General features: G+C 37.3%; 1 protein-coding gene across 3 annotated transcripts in view; it reads right to left on the bottom strand.

Moving 5' to 3' along the window:
- The window catches only part of LOC134814644 (adenylate cyclase type 5-like), a 42,215-nt gene that overhangs the window by 15,125 nt on the left and 1,146 nt on the right, over positions 1 to 25,944 (bottom strand). Inside the window, exons 1-8 of one of the 3 annotated variants that reach the window (XM_063822803.1) lie at positions 11,859 to 11,988; positions 4,043 to 4,087; positions 3,257 to 3,748; positions 1,549 to 1,698; positions 1,044 to 1,183; positions 712 to 823; positions 394 to 521; positions 101 to 259 (exon numbers count right to left, since the gene is read on the bottom strand). In XM_063822803.1, the coding sequence (XP_063678873.1) occupies positions 101 to 259; positions 394 to 521; positions 712 to 823; positions 1,044 to 1,183; positions 1,549 to 1,698; positions 3,257 to 3,748; positions 4,043 to 4,087; positions 11,859 to 11,891 (1,259 nt within the window). In that variant the 5' untranslated portion in view covers positions 11,892 to 11,988. Of the gene's footprint in view, positions 1 to 100; positions 260 to 393; positions 522 to 711; positions 824 to 1,043; positions 1,184 to 1,548; positions 1,699 to 3,256; positions 3,749 to 4,042; positions 4,088 to 4,549; positions 4,634 to 11,858; positions 11,989 to 25,944 lie in introns of those variants that run through there. The other 2 variants (XM_063822802.1, XM_063822801.1) reach the window with 2 other exon arrangements.

Here is a 25,944-nt window from a genome sequence, read left to right as displayed (position 1 = left end):
CTTATAATAAGGAGAAAGTGAGCTCCCCGCCTTCAAGAAATCACATTTATTAATATCAATAAAATAAAATAAGCAAGGATGAGAAAGTAAGTAAACTGACCCAGATAGCCCACCGCTCTCCATATGGTTAGCAATAGTAACACTGTCGCTCCAAACATCAAACTGCCACTTTCTGTGACCCAGTACCCCACCCAACACTCCCCCAGTATTAATTCCCACTCTCATGTTCACCTCTACTCGTGTGTTGTCTCGTACCTCTCTGTCACAGGACGGTTTGCAATCATTGGATATTAGAAAATCAAATTAATTCTCATAAGCATTACCAACTAACCTGAACAATCATTATTATAGAGGTAAGTGACCGTGTTAAATAAGAACACTATAATGACTAACTTGATGCAAGTGATCATATCGAAGGCCATGAGAACAGAGCATATGGCGTGATCAGGAGAGGGGTTGGGAACACCACATACACAGTAGTAACAGTCGCCCAGTATCTTAATCCTCATACACTTATTCTTCTGCAGGTTAATATGCTGGGTTACCAACAGACCACAAATATATCAGTCTCAGTTTTATCTAAATAGGTCGTTTCTACTGAACTTTAAAGAATTAACGATGTTGCCCACTTCCCATATGATTATAAAAACTAAGACGTTAAATCATTTTAGGAGTTAAATAAACTATGAAAAGTTTTTGGGACAAAATTACCTTAGCTAGATCATCAAATCGTCCAAAAAGAGTGTTCAGTATTTTAACAAGCTCCTGAGCAGTGCAACCTGAAGCCATCTTGGTGAAACCCACTATGTCCGCAAACAGAATACTGAAATTTAGACACGTGATTGTAGCAGTGAAGTAGTCATATTCTTGATATGCGTTAATTTTTAATTAATTTCTTAATTCGTGAACCACTATAATATAATAATATAAGAACGGCTGACATTTAAAGCAAGAAACAAATAATTGGGGAGGAAAATAATCCTTAATTTCCAATTCCCGGCAATATCTCATACTACTCAGCAATGCTAGTATAGGTGAAATACCTGACTTCATCGTGTTTCTTGATGTAAATCTTGTGAAACTGGAGGTTCATGGGTTGTTGTCTCATACCATTACCCTTCAGGATGTCTTTCAGCATCTCTTCTGCTATGTAACCAGGTAATACAGAGTTCAGCAACGACTCCTGGACGAGTACCAGTGTTACATTCCAGTAATTCCAGTAATTCCAGTAATAATCGCCCTTTCTTTGAAAATTTGCCATTAAGTATTGTTCCATGAATCATTAATTGCCACTAAAATAGCTGGCACATTATTATTACAATAAAGACAAGTGACGTTATATAATGAACAACTTGCCCACAAGATTATTATTTGATACTGGTATGTACTGATATGTACTGGTATGTACCAGGTATGTAACTTGAACAATTTATTAAACGAAGATTTTCTGATGAATTAAACAAGACTCTCCTGTCACTTTGCCCAACAGCTGTTATATTAAAGAAGCTGTAGTGTAAAATATGATTAATCAAGATAAACGTTCAGCACCTGTTGGTCTTTCTGTTGGCTGAGTTCCAGCTGATTTTTGATGAAACCCCTAGTTTCTAGGAAAGTACGTCTGTGCGCAATCTCACTTAGATGATGGTGGTAAAGTCCGCAGAGATTGCTACATATGTACACTAGAATGTTCGCCAACAACTGAGGGGGATAAAAACATGATTATATGACATACAGGGTGGGCCAAAAGTCAGTGTGCAAACGTTGGCCTTAATAGCTCAGTCACTGAGTGCCCAATTGAAACACTTCCTTCTGGTATGACTTAGTACCACCACTGGTTCGAGGAATTGTCAACTCGAAAAATATTCGCGTTCATTTTTTTCAAATGGATGTTCATTTTCACATTTATTTGATAGTTTGGATAGTCGGATCAAGCTAAATGTTATTGAATTGTGTTTGGCCATTCGAATTACGTTTGTCCTGAAAGAATTAGAACTGTAGCTTCTCAGATGACCGAGATTTGAAGAATAACGAGTATATTCATTACGTGTGATCAGGTGATTGGTTTACCTAATCACGTGATAAGGTGACCCCGTTAACGACCCCGTTAAACATTATGGGAATTGTTAAGGGTGCCCAATTAAGGTGTCGTGTCACGGTGTCACATAATCACCCAGTCAATTTTGTTAACAAGATACACAAAATGCTTGATAACTTCGTCATTTCTAATCCGTTTTGCCTCATGTTTTCAGATCATATGCAACATTTGATAATCTACAGTCTCTAAAAAAATTAGGCATGTTCAGAGAAAACAATATAGGTGTTTTAATATTGAATGGGCGTGGTCTAAAATATTCGAATTTTCAAATTTTGACGACGGAATCCTCGAACCAGTAAGTACAGTATGCCATCTGCAAAGCAACAGCTCTCAAATATAAAACACGGCGGAGGTATAAGACCCAACGTTTGCACACTGACTTTTGGCCCACCCTGTAGTTTCATAAAACATGACCCTAATGGGTGGTAAACAGCTAAGCTACTATACCATCACTACATAGCGCTATTCAGTGTTCATTAATTACGCGACCCGCAATCACACTCCTCAATTCTATCTCCATTCTTCTAAAGAATCGAGATGTGTTGGGATATGTTGGAAATTATAAATATTTTCTAAGGAGCGTAGCACCTAGAAATAGAGTCCTTACTATCTCTATCAACCCCAGATATGAGCCTGAGAAATATAAACTGCTATTCATTATGCTTATTTGGTCAAAAATCACTATAAGAACGGTTTAAAGTTACTCGCAAGCCTGCCACAGTTATGCGTTCAAAGACCCAAATTTGGTAATGTTAAGTTTCGATAAAAATAGAACCATTTAAATTTCGTCAAAAATAAAACTGTTAAAGAGTGACTGGTGAGCTACATTAACTAAACATGTCCTTACTTTCTATTAGTCATCACAAATCTGTAGATTATACCAAACGTACCTATATCAAAACTCTACTAATAGCTCCAATCTTCAATAAATTTACACTAAAACTAAAAGCTCAATTTTTAGATGCCAGGTTTTGGGACGGTGGTATAGTTATAAACATTAGTTTATTAATCATGGTATAGTTATAAAGATTAGTTTATTAATCATGAAATCGCATCTATTCCATTCTATAACATGCGACATGTTATAATTAAATCAGTGTACAAGAACAGCCCTGTAAAATTAATGAAAAATAAAAAGTCAAGTAAAAGTAGCCAACATACCTGACGCACAACATTGCCCTCCTCTGTTTTATTTTTAGCTGCAGACAGACCGTAAACTGTGGCCGCATGAGCAATGGCCAAGATGACCCCCAGAATGACAGTGTGAATTAGTCGCAGTGGTAACATGGTGTACGTAACGAAGGTAATGAACACCACCAGGGCCACGTCGTCACTTGGAGTTCTATACGTCTGCTGCCTGATCCCTGCTAGTGAAAACAACAGTACACACTGCAGCAGCCAGATTATAAATGATATGAGAGTCAAATGTTTAGTGCTCCTAGTTCTGGAGTTGAGTAGTTCTATTAGCAATATGATGCAAGCTATAAACACAACCACCACCAGAATGAGGAGGTGGGTCCAGTCCTTCTTGTTAATGAAATAGAGTACTATGAAGAGGAGGGAGTTGATACAGAGGACGATGAGAAGGAGGACAACCATTTCCATCTTCTGCTTGAAGAAGTACTGGCTGTATAACAGCTTGATTTCTCTGTTCTGAAGTGTTACATGTTACAGAGTGACACAATCTGTTTGAGAGTTAACATTGATCCTGACAAGTCCACATAATATTATACATATAGTTAAATCTGGGTAACCACTTACCAATTACCATTTACCATGTTTGATAAAAAACCAGAAAATTCTAATTTCTTATTGGGTAAGCGCACCAACGTTTGCTTGAAGCATCTCGTTATAATACGATTACGAACCAAACCTCAAAATTTGTTTTTCTTTAACTTCTGAATTTTTGAATCACAACTATGAAAAAAACTTTTCAAAATAGCTTACCTCAAATTTTGATTTGATTCCATCTGTGCGCCAGGCAGGGATAACCTGAAATTAACAAATCGTAAGGAATCGTTCACATAATACCTAAGACTACTGATAACACCCACCCCTGCACCCACCCCTGGTCCTCCAGTCTCCACCCACCCCTGGTCCTCCGCGATTTAAATTTTCAGAAATTTAAGCAAACGAATTTATTTTAAGTTGTTTTATCAGATATTGAATCTAACAGCAGATTTTTGGAGAATAACTTATTGAGAACAAGTTATGGACTTTGGAGTCCTTTAAGTGTTTTTTATTCGCGACATCCTTTTTGATCAACTTGATTAACAATTAACCAAAATTTGGATCAAATTTCATTCTTAGATGAAAATAGACGACTATTAATCACGATAATAATGTTATTAATGTTTTGATAGTTTTATGATTAAAAGCGTATTGATTAGAATCAGGACAGAAATATTATTTTTGTTTCCATTAGAGTAAATATATAAAACAGAAGAAACGTACTTTGTACCCCGAAGGAGAATAAAAATGCATCTGAGTAATGAGCTCCTAGTCACCGGCTAGAAAACACCTATTGTCACCTAATAACACGTTAAGAACAACAATGTCAGTAGTTACACAAACTGAGAAGGCAATCTAGAAAAAACAGCATCGCCATTGTCCGGAGTATTAGAGGGCGAGATGAACTAAGGACTGCACCATCTCTCAACGCGGCCCGGTGTTCAATACAATATAAAAGACGTGTGGAGAGAGTTGGATGAGACTGACCAAGTACACATTTAATGACATTGTATTATTATTGCAGTATTTTAACGCCAGATGGCGAGCAGAGATCGGTGTAAAATATCCTATTCTTTTCAATATTTGTCACCGATTATATGATATCGTGTTTAATAGATCAAGATGTTCACAGCGAACCGATGATGAAGATGGTATATAAAGTTATAAATATCACAGTGCGTGTTGGAAATGTGTGTGTGGAGAGACTCCCGCAGATCGCTGTAATGAGAGGGGTCCAATCACACACCAGGAATTGTATCACGTGACCATGCCAATCAATCAGCGAGACGTTTTACTCACGATATATGGCGTACACATGAGGCATCAAGCTAACACAATCAAATTCATCAAAAATGTAAGCAGTATCTCTCTTGGTGACTGGTGAGAATGCCGTTTCACGAAAATGACGGTCAAAAAATATCGCTTAGCTAAGAATATATTTGATAAGTTGGACGCATAGTTAAGAAGAGATTTGATAGATTGAACGCATAGTTAAGAAGATATTTGATAGATTGACCGCATAGCTAAGAAGAGATTTGATAGATTGAGCGCATAGTTAAGAAGAGATTTGATAGGTTGAGCGCATAGTCAAGAAGATATTTGATAGATTGAACGTATAGTTAAGAAGAGATTTGATAGATTGAACGCATGTCACATAGTTAAGAAGATAATTGATAGATTGAACGCATAGATAAGAAGAGATTTGATAGATTGAGCGCATAGTTAAAAAAGATATTTGATAGATTGAGCGCATAGTTAAGAAGAGATTTGATAGGTTGAGCACATAGTTAAGACGATATTTGATAGGTTGAACGCATAGTTAAGACGAGATTTGATAGGTTGAACGCATAGTTAAGAAGATATTTGATAGGTTGAACACATAGTTAAGAAGCGATTTGATAGATTGAACGCATAGATAAGAAGAGATTTGATAGGTTGAGCACATAGTTAAGAAGATATTTGATAGGTTGGACACATAGTTAAGAAGAGATTTGATAGGTTGAACGCATAGTTAAGAAGCGATTTGATAAATTGAACGCATAGATAAGAACTAGAAGAGATTTGATAGGTTGAACGCATAGTTAAGACGAGATTTGATAGGTTGAACGCATAGTTCAGAAGATATTTGATAGATTGAACGCATAGTTAAGAAGCGATTTGAACGGTCACCTAATGTCACATCTGTGGGAAACAGTTCGCGTTAAGTGGTTAGTAGGGAATGTTGTAAATTAGCTTGTTTCGGTAGTCTGTGGTGTTCGCTACAGACCACTACAGAATACTGGGGGCAAATATACGGCTTGAGTCGCAAACAGTGCACCACTCACCAGATTACCTAGTGAGAGAGAGATCATTATCTCAGAAACTTACAACAGAGCTTAAGTTTGCGGCAAATAGCAAATTAAAGAGAGCATTGGGGTCATGAAATAAGGCTTCCTAACAGAGCGTTGGGAATTAAATTCGAGGAAAGGAAGAAATTGAAACATAAGCAACTTTAGCTTAGCAACTATAGCTTAGCAAGTAGCAACTATGGTACCGCGACAATTGACCCCCCGACAATTGACCCCCCGACAATTGACCCCCCGACAATTGACCCCCCGACAATTGACCCCTATGTAATTACACTGGGGTCAATTGTCGCGAAATCTAGGGTTTAGTACGACAATTGACCCCCCCCCCCCCCCCCGACAATTGACCCCCCATGTAATTACACTGGGGTCAATTGATCGGGTTAGGGTCAGGATCCTGGGTCAGGGTTAGGGTTAGGGTCAGGGTCAGGGTCAGGGTCAGGGTCAGGGTCAGGGTCAGGGTCAGGGTCAGGGTCAGGGTCAGGGTCAGGGTCAGGGTCAGGGTCAGGGTCAGGGTCAGGGTCAGGGTCAGGGTCAGGGTCAGGGTCAGGGTCAGGGTCAGGGTCAGGGTCAGGGTCAGGGTCAGGGTCAGGGTCAGGGTCAGGGTCAATTGTATTCAATTATATTGTCGGGGGGTCAATTGTCGGGGGGTCAATTGTCGGGGGGTCAATTGTCGGGGGGTCAATTGTCGGGGGGTCAATTGTCGCCCACCCGCAACTATAGCTTAGCAACTATAGTTCAAGTCTAAATTCGGTATATGTCAGAGTTACTGACAAATGGATAAATGTAACCCGTCACTGACGCTAGTGGTGTGACCGTAGATTGAATTGCCGTATTCTGTTATCAGTGGGTGGGTGCCGATCAGATCAACTGCCCTATCACAATGCTGATAAATTAACCTATCACAATGCTGATAAATTAACCTAACAGGAATTTCGGGGCTACTGACGGCTTCTACTCAAAACAGACTATAAATAAAGTACATGAAGTCTCTTTAAAAGGTGCTTATCGGCATTTAGTCTTAAACACTTTTAACAGCTACATATGAAATAACTTTCATTCTCGTTCATCAGAAGAAAAAACATGCAATTCATATTCTTCAAAGGATACAGTATCAAGAGACAATAGAAAATCCATTAACAGCTATGACAAATTACAGGCTGGTAGTATTTTAGCTTCTTCCTGAATTCAAGAATCGTAAGACTACGAAGAGCGATTACGTTTTTCAAAGTCTGTGACAAAAATGTTTCACGCCCGCAGGAAAAATCAATCTAATAATACAGGAAAAAAGGTTGCAAATCAGAAATACACAATTCTTCCATTCCTTGATCAATTATAAAATAATATATCAACTGAAAAGCGACGGATGCAGACGAAAATAAAAGTGTTATTGCGGCTCCTAAAAGTTATAGGGATTTATAATATTAGTATCAACACGCATACTCAGGCACGTGTCTTGTGTCTCGTGTCAGGTGCATACTCAGCATGGCAGCACCTGTTTCAACCAGGTGGCACAATCAATCAATCTTTCTCTAGGGTAAAACTTAAGCTAATGGCCTCCAACATCCGAGTATAATTCATACTCGTCTCATTTAATAGGAATGATATTTAAAGTTGACGGCAGTAAGTAAGTAGTAATCTCTCAAATCAAATAGCACGTTACGTTCTAAAAAAAGATTACGCCGATGTCTTCAATTCCAGAACTTCGGGAACAAAAAGGGATATATTGCACCTGTTTTTGATTTGTAACTTTCCGTTTTATAAATTGCTTAACGTGCTGCTCTGATGCTGAGTGTTGTGGAGATGCTCACGGAAAGGAACGACTACTATTTATAGTAAATAGTAATTATATGCCGTGCCGTATAGTGTCGCTAATAGCTAACGATATAGCTGTGTCAATTATTCTAGAGTTATGGTAGATATATCATATATGCGAATATATTAATTAAAGGTGAAACAGTAGGTATTCCATCACTTGCAAGCCAATTAGCGAGTCTCTCTGCGACTGGAAGAAGGCAAATGAAACAAGATTATCCTAGAAAAGCTTACTGTACTATGCGCGATCGTAAAATTATAACGACATATCTTAGATTCCATCGAAAGATCATATATATAATCCTTCTTTAATCTTTGCATAAGAGATTATATATATTTAGAGGGTGTATATTAGAGACCATAGATATTGCTAAACAGCTACTATTTTCCTTAATTTAATATCTCAATAATTTATAACGAATTAGCCAAACAAACATATTTCTAATGTACAAGACATCACTGGTATTGGAGTTGGCTCAAATTGAGGGTCCCTCTACTATTATCATAATATACTAATATTCTGTATATTTGGTACTATAATAAATAATAATAATGTTCTTGTACCCGGACGGCTTGTGTGTTAAATGTCAACGTTGCCGAGGCTGTTTACGTGATCAAGACGGTGTTCTCTGACTTCACTGAGAAGTAATAAATTAACTAGAGGGTGTGGGCAAACTGATTAGACTTATTAAAAGGGAGCTCTCTCTCTTCATATTCTTCTAGTTGGTTCATGTAGACAGTCTGCAACCAGTAATCAGGTGATTATTAATAAAGTAGTGACAAATTGACAGGGGTCTGGTTCTACAGAGTTTGTGAGGCTATAAAAATAAATAACAAGTACTACTACTACAAGTAACCAGTAACCAGTAACCAGTAACCAGTAACCAGTAACCAGTAACCAGTAACCAGTAACCAGTAACCAGTAACCAGTAACCAGTAACCAGTAACCAGTAACCAGTAACCAGTAACCAGTAACCAGTAACCAAACAACACACAGTAGTCAGTACCAAGCAACACACAGTAGTCAGTAGGAGCTGTAAGGAAACTATCGTGTGAGTCTCAACTCACAGAACATACTAACAAACACGGTCATGTAACTACAAATACAATGGGTACTTGGCAATGAACAACATAATTGAAGGACGGAAAGCTCTCTATTGTATTCGTTCCAAATATTGAGAGTAACGAGATAAATGACTGATAAACTTGAAACCGCTAGAGCTGAGGGAGGATAATAGTTTAAACTAGACTTAAGGCAACGAACTTTAAATGGATCTCAAGTTACCCGGCCTGGGCTGCAATTATCGTTTAGACTACAATTATTGCTTCCGGAATTGTGTTATATTTTATAATGTCATTATTTACAGTTGTTTCCTTATTACATATTTTCTTTTGAAAAGAGGCACTGTAGTAGCCATTACAAGCACTTCAAAACAAGGCACATTTCTCACAAGAGTCATTGACTGACTGTTACCAATAAAACTATGATACTACAACAATCGCAGAAAAGAAAACGTATGAAAAGAAGCGAAGGAACAATCAAGATTCGGAGTCAGACCGGCAAACGATAAAGATAACAAGCACGAGTTGAGTTTTATTAAGCAATACCACGTACATCTTACCTCAACTTTACATACAATTACAAACATTATTATATGAGGGTAATCAGTAATAATGTAACGGTAAATCTAAAAAGAGAAGAGACATATTTGATGAGGCAGAGAAGAGAGTAGGTAACAATTCAAGTCTAGTGGCGGGAGGGAAACTCACTGCGCAATAACGGAAACACTTGAGCTACACACCAGTTTACCAGGTTACCAGGTTACCAGGTTACCAGGTTACAAAGGAACACACTGGTAGACACTACAGCTGCTGCCTTATAACACACCGACAGATATGTAATGGTGATTAAAATGCTCTGTGTAAATGGAGGTTATTATATTGGTACTAAATATAGGTATTATATGTTATGTTATAGGTATTATGATAGAGGTAGTATGTTATTATGTACAATAATTACAAGGAGCTTCAGAGATTGGTGAGAAACATCTGGAGGGAGGCTACTAAGTACAAGTGTAGGTAACAATGTCATTTAGTAAATCTGTAGTACAGTGTATTTTAGCTGACAGCGCACTTGTCGAAAAAATAAAGTTTTGTTCCAGAGAGTTCTGTTCCCAGGACGAAGTCTATAAGTGCAAGTATTGGAATAAAAGTACCACGCAAATATTGTCCGGGCGGCTGCAAAAACAGCTGACTAAATTTAGTGATTATGGATTCTGCAGTACTATTGTCTGCGGGGCTCAGCTTGCTTCCTGATTGGCCACTGGTTCGAATATTGCGCACCTATTGGTTAATCTTGTGACTTACAATTATTGTGAATGGTAATAACAAGGGTTGCAGAACGTTAGTCTAGAGTACATCACTGTGTTGTCGCATCAGTGGTACTACTTTGTTAGCAGGATAGTTGATAATAGATTTGATGCACTGCAGATTAATCTACAAGTTTCTAGAATAACTATATTAAAGTTATAACAATTGTAAAGAATACCACCTACAGAATTATAGCACGATTAGTTAAGTCTTAAATGTTAAGTAAGACAGCTAGCCTAGACGGACAGAGTGGCTCGTGGTGTTGGAATCACGCGCTGCCAAGTACCCGATAATAAGTTAATATCGTGCTACCACAGGTTTCTCATTATTCCACTCTGAGTAGCATTTTCGAAAAGGCGGGCATTCAGGCATTGTGGTATTGGAAAATACCCTGCATTATATATAACCCAACCAACAAAACAGAACAGGTGAAAATAGTGCATTTATAACAGGGCCACCGAGAACGTTTCAGCTCTAGAGTTTAATCAGATCCCGGTCGCACACGAAATAATATTATTAAACAGACCAATATGATATTGTATCTCTCGTCAATGTCCAGTGCCCATCTAGATATTTATCAATGTTATTAGTTTTGGTTGGGAAACTGAAATGTGCGCTATAGAGCGGCACAAACATTATTTCCTGCTCTCTTCTGATTAGATGCAACAAGCCTATAGCTATGTCTGCAAACCTATCACCTATACTAGGGATATTTTCATAATGTCAGAGCTGCTTTCTGTTTTCTACACAGTAGCTACCTTAGTTCTCAAAAGTTTGCGTGCCAAAACTATGGGCTCAATAAATTTGAGTACCCAAAATTTGGACGGGAAATTTGTACGTGTTTATTTGCCATTGATCTAATTTGCCATTAATTTTATTTATTTGCCATTAATTTTATTTATTTGCCATTGAATTAATTTATTTGCCATTAAATTAATTTATTTTCCATTAATTTAATTTATTTGCCATTAATTTGAAAGTGATAAATTTAGGAACTAATGTAGTTCACTTTGGTATCCGAGAAATACCTTCCCATAACGTTTGCAGTAACTTTTAAAATAAACTAGCTGCGCAAATTGCAATGTTAACATCTCTGTTCCATTTTCATACTTTTTGTAACTTTGTACCGCCTACCTAGCTGTTTTCGCGTCGGCCTCGCCCAACACTCAGTGGGACCGTGACTATGATACTGGATAATACTATTAATCTAATAATCCAGATTCCAGACTACACTATGCTGCGACCTGTCTCCGTATTAACAAACACTAATTTTAAACACAAAGCTCTAAAAATTCTTGATTAAGAAATTTTGATATTCTAATTTCTATGCGTGTATTTGAATAGCATTCCTATAAAGCTATAATGTTACAGATTATAATTTCGAATGTTCAGAAAAACTTTCATTTTAGAGGAAAACAGATTTCCTCACAATTGATTATTGATAGCAGAATTGAGAATTCTTCAAACATAAAAATTATAAAAGTGTTTAAATGCCTTCTTACCTCATTGAGGAAGACCATTGTCTTGGAGGACATATTGTAAACCTCTCTTCAGGGACGACAATTGAACATTTCCAACTTAAACACAAAATAAAGCGCTGACGAGAACTACTTTAAAATAATGTTATTAGGTGCCAGATAGCCAAGAATAAATTGAAACAATGAGTTGTCAAATACGGTCAAATTGAGAATCATTGTATTGATTTATCAACACAATAAATATAAATATCATGATCAACCACACACAACTCACAAGCTGTTGTTATATAACAAGAGAACAAGTAAAAGAATGGATTGAAGGTAGTTTGTACCAAAAAAACAGCAATTCGTAAAATAAACCATTACATTAGCAAGTTAAATTGCTGGAAGTGAACATGATACTATACAAAACAGACCATTTTATCTTTTTATTATAATATTACAATACAACTATTAACTATATAAGGTCTGCAACTGAGTTAAGAACCACTAATTGTATTATTATAAGGAACACAACTAATGAAATTAGTGTACAATTTATCGGCACATTGATACAAGATATCCTCTAGATAAGATCTGATCTCGCAATCATTAGTGGTTATGTCTTGTAGGGAAACCATAGAATTTATTTAATTGCGATCTAATCTTAATAAATAATATAAAGCATTCAGTCGAAGCCAGTTAATACTGGTAAACCTATCGATGCCCATGCCCATTTGATCAAAATTTGAAGAATGAATGGGTATCATTTTTCATAATTTTACGGTAAAAATTGAAAAATAAATATTTCAGTCAATAAACATCTTATAAACTATTTTCATTAATCCCCGCAATTCATGCAAAGACAAAAGTTGGTGTATTTTGATCTTTATTGCTGTCTTGAGAAACACCGAACCATACGCAACATGTCCAATCCTAACCCTGATCACTATGTCTGTTTTCTCAACCTATATAACTTTAGGCTACAAATATTTTATACATTTTGCCTCGGTCTACGATATCAAAAGCTCTCTTGAAATCTATGTATTCCAGAACAGCTGGCAAATCTTAACAATCTCCATTACTAGCCGGCCTCAGTACCAACATCTGCTTACGTGATCTCAATTCATCATGATTTTTGCACTCATGTTTTAATCTGATAATTTGCACGTGGGCGGTCGTACATACAACAAAAATAATTCTCTGAATTATAGTAGAGATAATGTCCTGACAAATTATCAGATTAAAACAGATTATAATCAAATCAGTTGTTCCTAGAAGAATTGTGATGCTCAGCTATCAATATTTACTACACGTGCCATTTTTGTCATAAAAACTGACAAAAATGGAACCTTCATTAAAGAGCTGTCACGAGATATATATGAAACTATCACTATCAGGTTAAAATTGTCTAGACCTAACCCAGGTTTTATCAGCCCCACATTACGTATAGCTTTAAGATTAATGAAGAAATTGCGGGGTCTGCTAGAGCATCAAGCCTTTCAAGACTGCTCTAAATAGGGAAATCGACATGACCTAATAATATTTATTTGCCATATTATGGCAAATAAACATTGAACTCATAAGGAAATTTTAGAATTATTTAAGGGAGTAAGAACTCTGACTGCGCTAGACGCTACTGTCTTTAGGAAACTTTGATGTCAGACAAATTATATTAGGCAACATTACAGGTATGCACTTTAATAACGGCGATAGAACAGAAATATCTACTTTAATACAGCCAAATCACGCGTATTTCCAGGATAAAGCACAGTCTGAGTCAAAGTGAATCCTCAATCCTGGCAACTAAATGAAGTAAGACTCAAGCTACAGCCCATTTATTGCACACTAATCATAGAGAGAGCAATAATTATATCTATATAACAACAAAAGAGCTCAAGTATGAATACACCAGGTTCTCGACCCAGTGATATAAAGGAATCCCACAATTACGTGACGTGTAGCACATTTAAACGATATTTAACTATCTAAATTAGAACTGGAACTACTGGCCAGTGTACAACCTACTTTACACCTTTACCAATTTACCAGAATCTCACCGAATCAGGGGTAAATCCAACTGGTGTATTCATACTGACCAACAGAGAAAAATAACTTGGAGGGGCATACATCTTGACCTAAAAGAGGGGCATTTAGAGGGGCGTCTAGCCCTAGATGAAGCTTAGCCTGCGGCGAGCTTCGTCCCTTCGGGTCGTACAAATTACATTTTTATACTTTCATGTATACCAGTGCATAATTAGCCCCCCCCCCCCCCTCCTCCTACACTCCTATAACCCATAATAACTCAATACGCAATTAGAAAACTTAAATAATAGTTCCAACGGTTGAATTTGAAAGTAATCCCAGTGCAACCGGCGAAATTTTTTTGAGGAAATTAGCTGATTTGAACAGTTTTACTTGCTTCAGAGGGATAAATACTGATGCCTCTCCAAAAGAGGGGCATTAGGCCCACTGAGGGGCGTTTAGAGGGGCATGGAGGGGCACCCCTCGAAAGAGGGTTGGTCACTCAGGGTGTATTCACTGAGGATTAGGCTTACTTTACTCTATTAGCTACTAGAGTACTTACACCATTAAACTATAGAGAAAGTGTATTTGCTCAAAGCTATATCACATGTACTCAAGAAGAACGTAAGACAAATTTTGGTTTTTGGCTTAGCTTCAAACTTTTATAACCAGCCAAACCTATTTTTATGTTTAATGCTCTGCAATGAATGTTAAAATCACAAGGTTTGCTGACGGATATCAACTAATCATGAGATTACTACTATCAAGCATCAACAACATTCAGATTTAAGCCGTTTTATTTATAAAATCTAAAACACAACAATAACTTTGAACTAAAACTAGAAGATTAAAATCATATTGAGCATATTTAAATGGCTTGGTGGTTGGTGATATTTCGAAGAAAAACAGACACCAGGGTTGAAACAAAAACATTTTGTGGACTGAACGAGCCATAATGTGGCTACATTACCTCGTTACATAATACTAAAGTACATGGTACATTTCACAAATACTCAAACTTAGATTTAGCAACTCCGAAGTACACGTGACCTAATATCTATACACAAAAACGGTGTGATCACGAGGTTCACTGTGATACAGATAAATAATGTGTGTTAACTAACAAATACAAGAGTCAAAATGAAAGGAAATAATAAATTATAGGGAACATCGGAAGTCGTCAAAATTTCCTCCTAAAAGTTTCAAATTCTGAAGAAATCTCTGATGGTATAACCCGTACGTGCACTGTTAATAGGTCGTTAATAATCAGAAGTGAATCATGATGACAATAAATATTTAAATAGCGAATCTGGTTAAGAGTTTATAACCTATACTAAGGGAACAGTGTGAATGCACAAAATTGCTTCGTTCTATGATTTTCGAGAATCATAGCAAATTACTGATTATCAATAAGTCAATATTATTTATTTGAATTACTAATATGACAATATTGATTCCTTTAACTAACTAAACGTCAACTCTAATCTGGTTAAGAGTTTATAGCCTATACTAAGGGAACAGTGTGAAGACACAAAATTGCTTCGTTCTTTGATTTTCGAGAAACATAGCAAATTACTGATCATCAAGAAGTCAATATTATTTATTTGAATTACTAATATGACAATATCGATTCCTTTAACTAACTAAACGTCAATTAAATAAGTTGCACCATCAGTGCACCAGTCCTACAAGACGTAGCTTCTAGAAATACTAATTGTAGAGACTAACTAGTGGAAGTAAGAGTGAAAACTTACCTAGTAACCTGGTAACCTGGTCACCTGGTAACCTGGTAACCTAGTTACCTGGTTACCTGGTTACCTGGTTACCAGGTCACCTGGTAACCTGGTCACCTGGTAACCTGGTAACCTAGTTACCTGGTTACCTGGTTACCTGGTTACCTGGTTACCTGGTTACCTGGTTACCTAGTTACTTGGTTACCTGGTAACCTGGTAACGCGTTAAGAAGTTACGGACCAATATTATACTGATTTATCGAGAGATGCACTGATAATTCAAGCCAGGAAGAAAAATAGCTGAAATCGCACTTAGTTAGCCATCTGGCTATTAATTATCGATGCGAGTGTGCAAATTAGAAATTAAATTTATGAAGAAACGAGTATTATATCTAAAAATACCTCGCGTTAACGGACAACTGAACTAATCAAATTTTCCTGTCATTATTTTTTGAACCCGACAAAGAGGTAATCTGACACAACCTCTAAAATTTGATGAGGATAGTAGACCCAGTGGGCGAGGGAAGGAGCTATTTACGAGTATACACTTGAATAATTTCACGATTAACGGAGAATTCTCAAATTTCTTCATTCTCAACACAATGTAACTATCACAGTCTACCTATAATACCTTGCACTTTAAACATTACTACGGTGAAGCCAATACTTATTGACTGGCTATTTTTTCAAATTTCTAGCTCAAATTTACCTCTCGCAAACCCACAAATGACGTTTGCAATGTTCCCTTTTAATAAAATTCTTCATTTCAAAATTGATTAATTGTTGTAAATTTTGAATCATGAAATTTCACTAAATGAATAAATTTAAACGGGGATAGCAATGTGGTTCTCAATCATTGCAAATTCAAATTACAATTCCCAAGACGGTCTAATTCCAGAATCCAGCCCCCTGCTAAAATTCAATCTGCCCTGGTTATCAAGTATTTTGCGGCTCTGCCAATAAAAATGAAAGGACTGAGCAACCCGTAAACCTAGCAGCAATCCGGGAGAAGTTATAGAATGAAGGTACTGATCTAGAATCAAATACTTATAGTTAGGAGGTTACCTGACGATAAACGACCGTGTCTTGCTTGAAGCTCCTACAGAGGTTATAATTGGTGCACACTATATTCCATTATTCCTGTTAAAACTTTAATTATATATAACACGAGATCTTTAATTATATATAACACGAGATCTTAAGCTTTTTTAATTATAAGGAAAATAACACAAAACCAAGTAGATAAACTCTGCGGTAAATCTGGGGTTTACTAACTACTGTATGTAGATTGGACCTCTAAATTATGACGTTTCTGAATAACCTGTTAAGATACGACATTCGAGAAGCTAGCTTTAAAAATAACATTCCAGAGAGTTGTGCTTATCAGTAAATCAACCTCCAGGCCCTATTTTTAAACCAGATTTTAGATTGACCTTGTTTATAATGCTACCAAACAAGGTAAAAATCGTCACCAATTTCACCATTTTTTGATTTTTTTAGAAAATAGACGAGAAATGATGCCTGTTTAGCCACGGCGGAATTATAAAATGTTAATATAAATAGCGTGATGATGCGACCGTAATACAGGGCAACACAACGAGAGGGAGGTCTGGGGGAATGACTTGGCGATAATCAGGATTCAGGGCTACAAGTTCTACATTCATTAGTCAACACTCTCCCAGAGGAACTTATACTACTAAAATTATTATAAGTTCGAGTGTAACTACTGCAAGTATCTTATATGCCTATTATATGCCGTAATACATTGAAATAACAAGAACCGTTTAAAGAAACCTAATTACAATAAATTTATTCAACAAAGGACGGTAACAGCCTTCAGATTTACACAATAAAGGTTACAAGATGAAGCATAGCAAGAGTAGTCGTGGTCCAATAGGAACATTACAGCATCTGTCTGTAAGTCTGAACAATGGAGGATGTGAGCAGTTGACTGTACTATTGCGCTACTGTTACTGCTACTACTGGGCCTTGTAGGGCAGCTCAGTCAGAACTAGGGGCACAGTCACATGTACACTCAGAAGGGGGAGAATATACTTAATATACCTTATATATACTATATAGTGTATATGTATTTAAACATACGGGGTAAGGAAGAGATTCAGGGAACCGATAGCAAAATATCTTCCATCTGATTATAACAAGGCAGGGGTAAGCACAGGGCTCCATTAGTCCATTGCTCTATTTTATAGTGATCATCGTCCAGTGATCCGGTGATCGACCGAGTCCTCGGCTTCGGCCTCGGTTTTACCGAGGAATGACGATTTTTCCTCGGCCTTGGTCAGAAGAATGATTCCTCAGTTAACGGTTTGCCTCGGCCTCGGTAAAAAATCGAATTGCCATTCCTCGGCCTCGGCAAAATTTAAAGATTTAACCAAGGATTTGACCGAGGATTTTGTACAGTCAGAAACCTGGTTCACTAACGTCTTTTTGTGATAACTCGCCTTCATCCCAGGCAAAATATATTGAAATGAAAATTTGCATACTTATTATGTATTATGTATATATATATATACATAAAACGGCAATCCTGAGAAATTCTACCTCATTGTACATCCTAATCGTTAGCGAAATATCTGATGCAATTAATACTTTTTTTTGTACCAAAATTCCTCGGCCTCAGTTGAAAAACAAAACCTCGGTTCTCCTCGGCCTCGGTTAAATTACAATATGCCTTCCTCGGTCTCGGTCGCAAATCCTGCCCTCGGTCGATCACTGCGGTCATCCTGATCCTGATCACAGCCCCCTACGAAGATAACAAGTCTGAGGGTGTGAAACTATTTTGTGAGTAGCCTCATATCCAGTAACCCGATAGGAGTGAGATGTTTAAAAAGGAGGGACCAATGTGGGCGTATCAATAAAATCTATATTTTAACTGATCACCAAACACTGAAAATATTGTGTGAAGGACTGGCATCTTTCTTATAATTATTTCTATTTCTTACTTTTAGAGTTATAAAGTTATAGACTCGTTACATAATTTAATTAGAAGCACTAATTAGGAATAGTATAGTTGCTCAATGCTCATCAAGGTAGACTTGATTAATGCTGAAAGCAGATTATCAAAAAGAACAAATTATTACAAACTGCCAAGATAACAAAAGATCAATCGGAAACTGGAGCAATACCATCGATAGAATTTAAAGCTTTATTCTCGTCAATACTTAAAACAAATGACTTGGTATATATAATAATATACAGGGTGATTCAAAAAGAATGTTGGGATTTTAAATGGCCATAATTTCGGAGACAAATTTAAAATGTATACTAAGAGCACGATAAGGAGTACCTTCAAAAGAGCAGGTTATGTTTAAGTTGGCACGACAAGAGATACCCACGTGTAATACCACGTGATATTAAAGAGATAGTGAAGTCTTTGATTTTTAGAGCGATCATTGGATTGAGCACTGCAAACGGCTACAATCTGTATACCACAATAACATATTCCATGCCATAATAACATGCCATAATAAATACTGGGCCGGTTTCCTGTGAGCCAGTATTACACGGCTCTTAAAACGGGGGAAAAGCCAGGAAACATTGTTTACTGCCAAATTAAAATAAAACTGTTCGAATGAGAAGAGCGCTGTTTTTGAGTTATACCGGGTATACACTATACAACTAGTCCGCTGATTAAATGTGAACAACAAGTCAGCCAAATATATTTGCTTGTCTGATCAGCTTGAATAGAATATAATGAATATTCTGTGCAAGCTCTATATTTGACATATTATTATTATTGTCCTGACACAAATGTTGTGACACGAAATTATATTGAAATTAAACGGCCAACTAACGGTAGAATAAAATGATAATAATAATTGTGGCATATAGCATATATTATATAATAATATTGGCTTCATGATTTAATAGGTCTGGGGTAGTCGACTAGATAGCATGCTATTGAACTGTATGCCTGGTCCCGGCCATTACAATATTCAGGATTTTAAATACCCTGCGTTTGAAGGGATAGTTAGCCAGTGTAATTCTATAACTACTGGACATTTTGAATAACCAGTACACCCACCGGGAGCAGAAACTATGTCTAACTGCTAACAGAACAATTTACTTACGTTTACTTACTCAGCAAATATAATACCGTTACAAAATAATACAGCAGAATACACCTCAAATTTAGAATTCATTTAGAGCTAGCTACGAACGACAAAGAAAGAACTGATTACACCTGCACAATGACAAGGCTTCCCAGTGAGGGGTGTTGTTTGTTAATCCGTCCCAGGACCTCATTATATATCGGTACCACTAATTCTGATATTTTAAGAGACAAGACCCATTGTTGCCCCAGTTACGCTGCTCGATACCATGCATCCTCATGGCTATTGTAAGGTTTATTATATACCGGTCACCATTTATCCTAGGTTGACGGGTTATTGGGGCCAGGTGGACCGGCCTCCAGCACTAGTTATAATATCACTCCTTAAGTATATGGAGAATTTTAAATGATGGTTGTTAGGATACCAGACCTATATACAGAGGGTGATAAAGGTTCTAGTGAACTTTTAATTAGAATATTAAATATTTTCACCATCACACTTCACAGTTTTCCTCGCTAAAATGCAAAACTTGCAATTTTATTCTGAAAGATACTGATGATTGAATGTAACCATTTTGGGTCTAGTGGGACAAACCTGATATTTTATAAGATAAATTATCGAAATAAAATGGATACATAAGATCTGGTGACGCAAGAACCCAAAAAAGCAATTTAACCCAATTACCAAAATACTTGGTTATGAAGTGCGTAGCAGTACATATTATGCGACCGAGCAGGCAGCGCAAGCAAAGTTTAATTATGACAGTTCGTAAATACTTTTAGTATGAGTGTTCTGAATATTACTATTGCGACACTACGGAAATATTTAGAACCTTTCCTGATTTATCTGTAACAGTATTTACAAGACAGTGTTAACCAGTAACCACACAACCTTACTCTATCAGAAACTTTCGAGCTGTAGTATCAAAAATGTTACGAATAACCAGGTTGGAAACAGAATGGTTTCAAAAACTCCACATTCTATAAGATTAAACATGAAACATCCGCACAAGATGACAACAAAGAGTTCAGACAAATTACTCGCTACAAAGAGTGTATCACATCAAATATCCCGTAACACACGCACGGAGTTTAACTTTATCACACCACATTACTGTTAAACGTTAATAGGCCCGCTAGCGCGCTGTTACAGCCTCACACATGGCCAAACTATTCAAATTATTTCGTCCGAATGTGGCACTTGGGTCATGGTGCTTTAGTACGGCCGTAAAAATCTGGTACGGGGTACCTCAGTCATGGTACGAGTTATTGATATCTACACGTTCTGTAACTTATCTCAATAGACATTAGACATCATACACAGACTATACCACCCCACCCACCCCTACCTAACACTGCACAAGTTACACCACCCAACCCAACCCTACCTAACTCAAGCTATACCAGCCCACCCACCCCTACCTAACACAAATTACACCACCCCACCCACCCCTACCTAACACAGGCTACACCACCCCACCCACCCCTACCTAACACAAGCTATACCACCCCACCCACCCAAACCTAACACAAGTTACACCACCCTAACCACCCCTACCTAACACAAATTACACCACCCCACCCACCCCTACCTAACACAATTCAAGCTACACCACCCCACCCACCCCTACCTAACACAAGCTATACCACCCCACCCACCCCTACCTAACACAGACTATACCACCCCACCCACCCACCCACACCTAACACAAGTTACACCACCCCACCCAACCACACCTAACACAAGCTACACCACCCCACCCACCCCTACCTAACACAAGCTGTAATATACAACATAGTTACGTCAGAGAGAGAGAGCCTGCACAGTGCAAGTGCAAACATGATTACTTTACCTAATACCTATCTTACCTAATATAATACAAATTACTGTCACCTGTTTCCCTGAACGATAACACGATCTATCTCATCTATAACCTAAGTTAACCTAGATAACAATGCTACAGCGCTAATACGAAGTTACCTAAGGGGAAAGCAGCGAGTTTTTCAGAGTATCAAGTCCAGTAATGAAAGCAGAGTCCGAGAGAGGAATTAATCAAATTTAAAGCGCTCGAAAATCACGACAAACTTCATTGTTGGGTTGCCTTGTGCTCAACAAGCGAGCCGACTATATTCTTCTGTCAGACGGCATGCTGTTCTCGAGGAACAGCTGGAAACCTTTGTGTGTTTAAATCTATAAAAGGATCCAGCCACGCGCTTTTCAGCCTTTTGGAAAACTACTTTCATTAAAAAACGGTTCAATAGTTCGGCTGGACAATATATTATATACATTTAATATGATCCAGTCCCCCTAATAGCAGACTAGCAATAACCTTAATAACAGACAAACTGCGCATAAGAGATAGTGGTTCCAGCAATGAAGATCGTTAGTCTTCTCGTTCCATAATTACAGTACCCTCTGAAGGTAGCCGGGCTGTTTGGGGTAATGACTAAAGGACCTACTCTCACACCGCACCATTTCAGATTATACGTTTCAAGTTCTCTAAATATCACGTGGTAGGTGGTTACGGTGCTATTTCTTTCTAAAGCCCTACCTGACCTACCACTAAAGCCTTACTCTGAATCACATCTTTTAAAATCCAGATACTAAATGTAAGACTACTTCAGGATAATCATGCCATGCTGACGATTACAATCCGGTTAAATAGAAGTTCGGTTAATCCTCACGAGACTTCTGATGACACTAAATGCGCTGTTACCTGGTTACTTGCGTCACGGCAAAAACACGACACTGTTAATTAATATAGTGTTGTAGGATATCAAAATAAATCTTACCTTATTCTTCTTCATGCTGAACACTCAAAGCACCATTTCTTAACCACTCATCTACAGAGAAGTGAGCCACGAAAAGAGAACATGTGGCGCGTACTAAGTACGAGAAAAAGAAAAGAATCGAACCGAGCGAACTGGATGAGTAATAAGCTGGACTGTACAAGGCACGCAGCAGTAGTATAAGATAACAACACTCTGTCAAGCCAGGAGTCCTGTATAAAACCAGGTGTTCCCTGCTACCTCTCATTAATCACAAGAAAGAGAGAGAGCGAGGGAGAGGGAGGGAGAGCGAGGGAGAGAGAAGGGTGAGGGTCATGAGGGGTCGGGGTCAGTCGTGAGATGAACCTATGATTACAGCTCAGGGATATTTACCGTGTTGTAATGCGAGATTTAATTTTATTAGTTTTCTGGTTTTTGTTTGAAAGGACCCGCTTTTACAAAGTTGGGTGTTTCCTTATTTTTATTGCAAAATTGTACAATCATTAAAGATTGTAGTGACTAAATGTTGAAGATGTTAGTGACTAAATTTTGAAGATTGTAGTGACTAAATGATGAAGATTGTAGTGACTAAATGTTGAAGATGTTAGTGACTAAATGTTGAAGATGTTAGTGACTAAATGTTGAAGATGTTAGTGACTAAATAGACTAAATAGTGCTAGTTAATACTGTGCTACAGGTGTGCACAGAATGTTACTAAATGCTCTTACGTAACTTTACGAATCGCCAGATCTCAAATTTTAGTGCAGTATTATTATTTTAGGTAACAAACTGAGAGTTTCATGGCCACCCTACTTTTAGTGATTTCACGCAAGGCACGAAATGTAGAACACCATCTGAGTGAGCCGAATATCGTTGAACAGTTTTGTAAATTGTGGGAATATGATCAAGGCTGTTAGAAAATGTAGATTTGAGCTATCCACAGCAGCAATCCTGATTAATTGTAAGACGACTGTCCCAGGAATAATCAGCTAACGTGAGGAAGAATTTAAGCGATCATACTTTTCTAATAAATATGGCTACATCTTCCGAAAAATTCTACGCAAGATATATACGGTTGAAAATAAATAACTCCGTGAGATTCAAAATATGTACCTTTCATTAGCTTTTGTTATTAAATTGTTGCTGGGATAGAATAAAATATAAACTAATAATAAATATTTCATTTCGTGAGAATATTTCCGATATTCCAGAGAATTACGCATATTAGGACGGAGCTTCAGGACATTACAAATATCCTGCACTGTCAGGATATTTGCGTGGGAGTAGTCGTTAACACTGACCATTGCAAACTACAAGTTAACATTATTTTGTCGAGTTAGGACACTAAATGGGATTCACACTTCTTTGCTAATAAAATGTGTAATAACTCAATAAACCCAGGTCACGTGCAGTGTTTGAGAGAGAGAGAGAGAGATCAACTTTCTGCTCTAAATTTTCTGGTACAGACAGCATCCCATTAACAAGTGCCCCCCGGCACCCCCCTCCTGGGGGGGGCCAATGGCATAAAATGGCATAAAATGGCATAAAATGGAGACTTTTTCTATGGAGAAAATGGAAAAACCCATGAGTAATTCTCCATTTTCTCCATTTTACGCCATGAATTTTGTCTTCGAAATTTCATCTTTAACACCATTTAACACCTAAATTGGACATCCTAACATGTTTATTTACGCTTACTAGGGGCGTAACAAGCTTATGAAAGCTCATAGTAGGCTACTAGATGCTTATACTAGGTTAGTAGAGGAACACTTCAGGCAAACTCATAATTACTCAAGCCTAGTGTAAAGTTATTTCTACAGGCTACAGCAGGAGTGAGTAATAGGGGAGAGTAATAGGCACTGAGAAGTGAGACCCACATCCTCGACAGTCGAAACAAGCTCGCACTGCAAAGGGGAGACCTGCCTTCCGAGATCGCATTACCAGGGGGAAGCCTCGAGTCCAAATTTGTGTATCGAGGGGTAGGTGCAGACTTCGATAAACCGAAAAACCAAAAAAATATTTTCGGCTAATAATGAAGAGGGTAGCATGAAACGTGGAGAAAAGTGGTTTTCAGAAAAACTTTGAAAAATTTTGACTTAGAAAATTTTCGGCCCGAGTCATTCTCGATACGTACCTCTCGTATCGAGAGCTCCCGATTCCGAGCTCGTGTTGCAAAGGGGAGGCCTGCCTTCCGAGATCACATTACCAGGGGGAAGCCTCGAGTCCAAAATTGTGTACCGAGGGGTAATTTTCTAAGTCAAAATTTTTCAAAGTTTTTCTGAAAAACACTTTTCTCCACGTTTCATGCTACCTTGTTCATTATAAGCCGAAAATATTTTTTCGGTCAAACTTTTTCAAATTTTTTCTGAAAACCGCTTTTCTCCAGGTTTCATGCTACTCTGTTCATTATTTGCCGAAAATATTTTTTCGGTTTTTCGAAGTCCACACCTTCCCCTCGATACACAATTTTGGACTCGAAGTAATGCGATCTCGGAAGGCAGGCCTCCCCTGGCCTTTGCAACACGAGCTCGGAATCGGGAGCTCTCGATACGGGAGGTACGTATCGAGAATTACTCGGGCCGAAAATTTTTTAAGTCAAATTTTTCAAAGTTTTTCTAAAAAGCACTTTTCTCCATGTTTCATGATACTCTGTTCATCATTGGCCGAAAATATCTTTTTTTTTAATAATTTTTCTCGAAATTCTAAATTTTTCAGGTTTTCAATGGCATAAAATGGCATAAAATGGCATAAAATGGAGACTATTTCTATGGAGAAAATGGAAAAACCTATGAGTAATTCTCCATTTTCTCCATTTATGCCATTGGCCCCCCCCCCCCCCCCTCCTATACGTCTGACAAAGAGGACGTTTAGAATACGTTTTGTAGCAACTTTTAGACATTCATCGCCATAAAATGCGGTGATATGTGATTAAAAATAATTACCATTGCATGTAAAAGAGCCGAATATCTTTAATTTTGTTGATAACGAAAAAAGCGCTGAGTTTTATTCAAATTCCTCTATTGTGAACTTCTTATGAAATTTAATATCGGTAATCTTTCTTCGCTCTTATGAGTGGGTCGATCATATATTTTGATGATAGTTGGTGACGAAGTGAGAGTCTCCAATCAGTGTTTCAAAACAAGTTAGTTGTCGACGTTTCGGCAACATGCCTTTGTCACGGACAGGACGTTACAATAACTTACATAGCTGCAATTTACAATGTTAAAATAATCTATCAATACCATGAAATATTACAAACATTTTTTACAAAAATCTAAACAATCAACTACAAATTTATTGCAGAAAATCTATACAATTCAAATATAACTGGCAATATCATGAAATAACAATTACGAATTTTAAAAGAAAATGTAGCTCTATTTTTGTTTCTTTTAAATTTGTTATTGTTATTTCATGATATTGCCAGTTATATTTGAATTGTATAGATTTTCTGTTATAAATTTGTAGTTATTTCACGTTAATGCTTGTTGATTGTATAGATTTTTGTAACGAAATTTTGTAATATTTCATGG

Source organism: Bolinopsis microptera, chromosome 5 (genome assembly GCF_026151205.1).
Source record: "Bolinopsis microptera isolate Bmic1 chromosome 5, MBARI_Bmic_1.0, whole genome shotgun sequence".
Classification (NCBI taxonomy): domain Eukaryota; kingdom Metazoa; phylum Ctenophora; class Tentaculata; order Lobata; family Bolinopsidae; genus Bolinopsis; species Bolinopsis microptera.
Note: the sequence above shows the minus strand (reverse complement) of the source record. Positions and strands in the feature narration are given on the sequence as shown.